The 7654-nt window shown below is 56.2% G+C and overlaps 1 protein-coding gene across 1 annotated transcript; it reads left to right on the forward strand.

The window, feature by feature from the left end:
* The first annotated feature begins 744 nt into the window (after window positions 1-744).
* HLX (H2.0 like homeobox) lies at window positions 745-6223 on the forward strand. The gene is made up of 4 exons (XM_079930984.1): window positions 745-1802; window positions 2585-2764; window positions 3532-3716; window positions 5463-6223. The coding sequence occupies exons 1-4, from the start codon at window positions 1211-1213 to the stop codon at window positions 5958-5960; spliced, it is 1455 nt and encodes a 484-aa protein (XP_079787110.1). The 5' UTR covers window positions 745-1210; the 3' UTR covers window positions 5961-6223.
* Window positions 6224-7654: the final 1431 nt, after the last annotated feature.

Raw genomic sequence — 7654 nt, forward strand, 5'->3', positions numbered from 1 at the left:
GCTTGTTTTGCTGTCTCCGAGGCTCAGGTTGGCTGCGTCCAAGAGAGACGTTCGGAGACATCCATCTTATTTTGTTTGAAAAGTTACTGGTTCAAGTTGTCAGTGTGTGACAGCCCGGAATACAGCTAATTTGCGACCGCCCCTCCTCTCTTCCCTGAGGATCTCCGAGGCAGGGAAGCGGACCCAGTGCCGCCGCATTCCCGCGCGAGAGCAGAGCAGGGCAGCGTGGGGGTGGGGACCCACGAAGGACGGAGCTTTGTAGAAGACACCGACTCTCGGGATAAAGGCCGACTGGAGAAAAATCTGGCCCGAGTGATGTAAACAGGAGGGAAACCTAGGGCGCCGCCAGAGTTCCAGAAGGCGGGCCTTGCACCCGCGATAATCTGCGGGAGCACCAGTTTCCCTAGGCGAGAGCTCCAGGAGCGCTGTGACCAACTCTCCACGCCTGGTGCCGGTTCGGAGCTGCAGAAGTTAGTGGGAGTTAGAACTCCCTGGAGCAGCTGTTCGAAGTCCCCTGCCCTTTGGAGAAGGACGCGCCCGACCAAGCACAGCCCACGCGCCAGCAGCAAACAGATTGGCGTGGCCGGGGCGTGGCCGAAGGGGCGGGCCACGCCCTCTTTCCCAGTTCCCCTCCACTTTCCACTCCTATTGGTCACCAGGATGGCCAATGAGCGCTCGGATCGAGGTCCTACCCTGGGTCTGACTCGAAAGCTCCTGCCAAAACTTTGGGAGTTTTTAGAGAGGAGTTTTTTTTTTTCTTCTTATTACTTTTTTTTTCTTTTTAAACTAACGGACTATTATTGTTATTGTTTTAAATTTAGCTGTTAAGGCTTAGCTGTTTGAGTGTTTCTTTCGGTGCCCGGCGCCTGTCTCCCCGGCTTCCCTGGCGTTTGTGGAGCCGCGGCCCCCGCCCGCCTAGCGGCTCCAGCACCCCTCGCTCGCCTACAGCCCGCGGGGAGCGCGGGCGCCGCGCCGCCTTTAAAGTGAGGCCAGGGACCGAGGCCGTGAGTGGCCGGGATCCGGCCCTCGCCTCCTCCCTCGGTGGCGCTAGGGCTCCCTGGCCTCCCTTCAGTTCGGACGGAGAAGAGTAAGCGGATCGTCCCCGGCTAGGCTGCCGCCTCCTCCTGGACTTAGCGCGCCCCTCCCTGCGCCCCTCCCCACCCACCGGGCCCGGCCAGGCCGCGGCGGCAGCTCCGTGCACCCCGCCAGAATGTTCGCCGCCGGGCTGGCTCCCTTCTACGCGTCCAACTTCAGCCTCTGGTCGGCCGCCTACTGTTCCTCCGCCGGCCCGGGCGGCTGCTCCTTCCCCCTGGACCCCGCTGCCGTCAAGAAACCCTCCTTCTGCATCGCGGACATCCTGCACGCCGGCGTTGGGGAGACGGGGGCGGCTCCGGAGGGTCTGGCGGGGGCCTCGGCCGCTGCCCTCACCGCACACTTGGGATCGGCTCACCCGCACGCCTCTTTCCAAGCTGCCACCAGATCCCCGCTTCGACCCACCCCGGTGGTGGCGCCCTCCGAAGTCCCGGCTGGCTTCCCTCCGCGGCTGTCCCCGCTCTCAGCCGCCTACCACCACCATCACCCACAACAGCCACCGCAGCAGCAGCAACCGCAGCAGCAGCAGCCTCCGCCTCCACCCCGGGCTGGAAGCTTGCAGCCCCCAGCCTCCGGGTCGCGGCTGGTCCCGAATCCCCACCATAGCGCTTCCGCCCCGGCCCCCTCCAGTAAGGACCTCAAATTTGGAATTGACCGCATTTTGTCTGCAGAATTTGACCCAAAAGTCAAGGAAGGCAACACACTGAGAGGTAGGTCTTGGGCGAGAGGCTGCAGGCCTCTGAACAGGGCACTGACGCACTCCCCGATCCTTGGGCCATTTGGGATTCCTTTGAGTGTTTTCACAATTAAGGACAAATCGGTAAAATGAGGGAGAAGAAAATGAGTTGTAAGGAGACTGTGAAACATTAGGTTTAAAACTCACCTGCTCTACATTTAAAAAAAAAAAGAGGAAGAAGAATCCAGAGATGCTTTAAAAACACATGCCACAGAATCAGTATTCATAAAAACGTTGGTGTAAATAATATTTGCTAAAATGACTATCATCTCTCTGTCTCTTTAATCACGTATCTACAAAGAGAACTACATTATTTGGCAGGAAAAGCCCTTTTGGGGAACACTTTCCCGTCCATTTGTCTGCTTTCTAGTGAAATTCCACCCAAGGAATATAGATGAACAATATTGACTCTAAACTCCCAAGAGAGCAGGATGAGGGATCCTTTGGAGGGACAGTTTAGGTCTGTGGAATTCTTGGAAGGCACCTGAAAGTGACTTCGTTTAGGCCTCTTTACCTGAAGTCCTTCCTAGCTGTATGCGTGGACGTGGACCTGTGGGACACACAGGAACAGTTCGTGCAGTGCCCCTGGGCCACTGTTGGGAGAGAGGCGTCCCGGCGGCGCGGAGACAGAGGTCTCTCACCACTTCCCTTCAGGAAAACGGAACGGAGGGGTGGGGGAGGAGACGAACAAGTCCCAGAGAGTGTGAGTGTGGCTTTGCCGGAGGGGTAACAACTCTTCTTTTCCCTCCTCCCCAGATCTCACATCGCTGCTAACCAGCGGGCGGCCCGCGGGGATGCACCTCCCCGCTCTGCAGCCCTCCACCGGCCAGTTCTTCGCGTCTCTAGATCCCATTAACGAGGCTTCTGCCATCCTGAGTCCCTTAAGCTCGAACCCGAGAAATTCAGTTCAGCATCAGTTTCAAGACACCTTTCCAGGTACGGAAACCCTCCTGATCGACGGCCTAACGGGCAGGTCGACTGCCAAAACACTTAGGACTGGAGTATCACGTGGCCACCGAGGTGTAGCAATCCCGGAGTTGATGCGGGAGGCTACCACGTCCGGAGAGAAACCGAAAGATTTCTCAGTGAGCTAGCTCATTCTTCGGTCGGCTCCCGGGGTTAAGGGGTGGGGAGCCTGGGGAGGGAAGAAAGTGTGCGCGAGCGGGTGGGCTGGGGGGGGGTTCTCTAGTCTTTTCGCCCGAGAGGGTGCTTTGAAAATGCAGCAAGTGGTGGTGTTATTAACATACACTCATTTTGGAATGATCTTAAACATTTGCCGGAAGGTTCCGTCTTCACGATGGGCATGGATGCGAGTACACACACACACACACACACACACACACACACACACACAGAGTGGAGAATCGAGGATGTCATCTTTAGATCCTTTAGGCCGAGGTGCATTTTCGCCTGCTCTTAGCATGCCTGATGGCCATGCATTCGGTTTATGTCTTTACTTTGGAATTAATCGGTGAAACGCCGGGCTTCTCCACTCCAGACTCGCGTTAGGCCTTCGGCCTATGGTCTTAAGAGCCGTACATTTCCTTCTTAGAGAGGCCATTCTGTGTCTGCGTGAAGGGCTTTCAGAGCCGACTGTTAACGTAAAACAAGTTTAAGCATCACAGTGAGCCCCAGGCGTGCAGGCCGTGGATAGGGCACTAACTGAGTCCTCCTGTCTCTCTCTTGCTCCCGCGTGGTGGCAGGTCCCTACGCTGTGCTCACGAAGGACACCATGCCGCAGACGTACAAGAGAAAGCGCTCGTGGTCACGGGCGGTCTTCTCCAACCTGCAGAGGAAAGGTCTGGAGAAAAGGTTTGAGATTCAGAAGTACGTGACCAAGCCAGACCGAAAGCAGCTGGCCGCGATGCTGGGTCTCACCGATGCCCAGGTAAGCCAGCTCTGGCCCTGACGCACAGCCCCCTTGACGGGCAGCAGCTCGCGGCCTAGCCCCAAGGCCCCCTCCGCCGGCCGACTCTCCTTTTGCAGTGGAAACACTAGATCTCGAATTTCAGGAGACTAGGTGGACTTCTCAATTTGAGATAGGAGAGAGGAAGGGGGTGGGGGAGAAGGACAGAAAGAATAGCCCATCCCCAAAGAGGTTTGTCAACAAGCGCTGCGTGTTTATTTTGGCCAACAAGCGAAAGCATGTTGCCGAGAAGGCAAAGAGGCAGCAGGAGATAATAATTATATACTCGACTGTAGCACAATTTGCTGTAGGAGGCAGTTTATTTCAGAAGAGATAAAACTCCAAAGTCAAGAAATTGTTGTTGTTTCTTCCCCCCTCCTGTCCTCCCTCCCTCATCCTCCTGCTGCTGCTGCTGGATTGTGAAATCCCCAGTTGTGAGGAAGTGAAAACATTATTTCAAACGGAATTACTTAGCCCCAGTAGGGCAAGAAGTCCACTTGGAGCTGCCACAGTCAGTCCGATTTTCTAACGGCATAATGGGAGGGGGAAGTGAGGAAGAGAAAGAAAAAGAGATTTTCTTAGAACATCCAAGAGCATTTCACCAGGTTCTGCCTAGTTGAGTTTCTTCTTTTTCCAAGACAAATCTTCAAATAGCAAATCTATTGTGCCTGAATTCAATATGTTTTCTTTTCTCAAGTTCAAGGCGTGTTTTTTTTTTTTTTTTTTTTAAGTTTTGAAAATAGAAGAGTCACCGTTCTCGAACACCTCACCACAATGGCCCTTGCTCCCTGGGTGCTTCTGTCCTCCATCACACAACTCCCCTCCCCAGCACACACACTGGAAGAGCCCAGCCGTTTTCCACCAGCTGTGGATGTTATTTTTAAAAGGGAAGCTGGAACTTGTGTGAACGCATTGGACCCCCAGGGGATTGTATATTTATATAGATTCTCCGCCCCATCCCTACCCCCTTCCTCCACTTTGCACAGGTTTAATTCCAGTGTTCTCTGAGCCCACAGAAGGATTAGTCTATCCCGGGCAGGAGCAGGGTCCTTATCAGCTTCTGAGTACACACATGCCAAGGAAATGCTCTCTTATAGAAAGTCCATTGGTGCCCCACCCCACTGGGATTAACTCTTTGAACCCCCTTCCCCCTTTGTTTTCCACGGTTGCTCCTTAAAAAGAATTGTTTTTGTAGGGACTTGCCTTGGGTAGTGGCAGTAGAGGAGGGGCCCAACTTAGCAGGGATTCTTAACATTGGGTCACCAAACCCTTGAAACTGTGTGCAAAATCTTGGGTATATGTGCATTTTCCTGGGTCAGGGGTCCATAATTGTAATCAGATTCGTGGGAGGGGGGTTCCTGGCTCAAGTGGGGTCAAGAAGCATCGACTTAGAGCATTGATCCTCCCTAGTTTGAGGGCAAGGTGCAGGGATCTGCCTTTCCAACAGGCATCCAGGTCACTCCAGTCTAGCGGTCGGAGGGCCACATTTTGAGAAACAGTCCTAGTTGCTTCCCTAGGCGAGGATCTCTGGTGATCCTCGTGGTTTCCCTGGTCTGCCTCTCGGTCCCTGCTTCTAGCACAGTACCTGGCCTGTGGTAGAGGTGCTGGGGACAACTGGCGACGCTTTCCCGCCTTTGGGAGTGCCCCAGGGTGCGCGCAAGTCCAATAGGAGCGAGCCTGCGTCTCACCACCGTGTCCCTACTTGTCTCCCGGTGCGGCGCGGCGCAGGTGAAGGTGTGGTTCCAGAACCGGCGGATGAAGTGGCGACACTCCAAGGAGGCCCAGGCCCAGAAGGACAAAGACAAGGAGGCTGGCGAGAAACCGTCGGGCGGAGCCCCGGCTGGCGACGGCGAGCCGGAGCTGAGCCCCAGCCGCTCGGAGGGCGAGGCTGAGAGCGAGAGTAGCGACTCCGAGTCTCTGGACATGGCCCCCAGCGACACGGAGCGGACTGAAGGGGCCGAGCGGTCTCTGCACCAAACGACGGTCATCAAGGCCTCGGCCGCCGGCGCCCTCCTCGCCGCCAGCAGCGGAGGCAGTGGCGGGAGCGGCGGCGGCGGCGGTTTTAACTTCGGCGTTCTCAGTAGCGGCAGCACCGGCGGCGCCGGGAGCTCCGGCGGCCACAGCAGCGGCAGCGGCGCCTCGGAGCTGCTCCCTGCGCTCCAGCCAGCCCTTGGCAGCGCCCCCAAAAGCCCCGAGCTCGCCCCGGCGCCGCTCGGCGGCCTCTAGACTGGACGAGGTTGGAGGAGACGCGGGGCCCTGCGTGCAGGCTCCCAGCCTTCCACTGTGGGCTGGATTCTGTGCCTACTTTCCAGTGGCGGCGGGAGTCCCAGCTTGCGCATCGCTGTCCGGGCCGGTGCAGCTCACCCCGCCCAGAGCCGAGGGGAGTCGGAGTGCCTCTCGCCAGGCTCCCAGCGCCCGCCGAGCACTTTTGCCTGGATACAAGCAGCTCGCACTGTGAAGCGTTGGACTAAACAGTCCTCCCCGCATTAGGGGTCGTGGCGGAAAGACGATGCACTTAGGATGCCACAGACTTGTAAATAAAATGTTTACTATGGTTTGTAAAGGCCGCTTGGCTTGCTGGGGCGATGCAGTCGTTAGGGTCTGGAATCTCCGACCCGGACCTTAGCCCCGGGACACTGCAGGTCCCAGCAGCTGGAGGTGGGGGACTAGAATTTCGGGGGGACATGCTGCAACCTCAGAGCCACCTTGCTGCAGAGATCGGCGCCGGGGCTTAGGGGTTCCACCAGTTCAGAGGTCTCGTAGGCCTCGCTAACCACCACTGATCCGGCGATCGCAACGCTGAGTGTGGCCTGAGAGCTCAGTCAGCCATAGAATCTGTCAGGCCTGTCGGGCAGATGGCTCCCCCAGCTGGAGTCAGGACGCGAGGAGTGTGCGCACCAGCCTTCCGCAGCTCCAGCTTAAGCAGAGTTGAGTGGAGAAGACAGTGGTGCGGGACAGGGTCAGCCTAGCGACAGCTGGTACTAGAGAGGCAATTCCAGCGCAAACTGCCCCTTGTTTGGGGATGGAGTAGGGGACGCAGCAGGTTTGTAGTGTGTAGAGAAAAGGGTAGACGGAATAGACAGGTCACAGGAGTTAGGTCTGGAAGCCTGAGGCTGAGATAGCTTGAAAGCTGCTAAAACACTTGCAGGGCAGGATGGTGATCTTTTCAAGATCCCCTCCCTTGTCCAAGGTTGAGGAGGAGCCCAAACCAGAACTCGGAGTTCCTGGCTCCCATTTGGCCAGTGAAGGATCTGCTAAACCGCACACCATCTGCCCCCCATCGGCGTGTACACAGACACACAGACACACACACACACACACACACACACACACACACACACACACGATCTTCCTTTGCAATTGGGCCGCTACAGGTGTCCAGTTGAAGTCTTACCCCACCCCAAGCTGGGGTGAGATGAAAGGCAGTTTCCCCATCACACTGCAACTGGAATATAGCACATCTGTTTTGTCTCCATGTTGCTACTGGGATGGACCATTTAATTCTTTTCTCTTTTTTTGAAATCTTGAAGCGTCAAATCTCTCTCTGAAAACACCCATGCCCCCTCCCCTGGAAACCACGAAATGTTCGGAGTTGGTAAAAAGTGATTTCAGGAGAGTTTAGAACAAATAGACATGGTGGACAAACCTGATCACCCGGGTCTATTTGACACTGAGCTGGGGCAAAGCCACAGGCCTCTTACAGGCCCGTCATCCATTATGGGAAGCAGGTTGTCACATGGAACCCGTTAGGGAGAGAGAGTGTTGCCCCTGTGTAGATACTGAGGCCAGCAAGCCTAGGACCCACTCCAGACCCCTGGCCTTATCGAGAAGGCTCCTAGCAGCTCCCTGGTCTGGCTTGGCTGTTTCCCCATTTTGACCCATTCGCTTGAGCACAGAGACCTCTTTTCTAGACGTCTGCG

Source organism: Stenella coeruleoalba, assembly GCF_951394435.1.
Source record: "Stenella coeruleoalba genome assembly, chromosome: 1".
In the NCBI taxonomy this organism is placed as follows: Eukaryota; Metazoa; Chordata; class Mammalia; order Artiodactyla; family Delphinidae; genus Stenella; species Stenella coeruleoalba.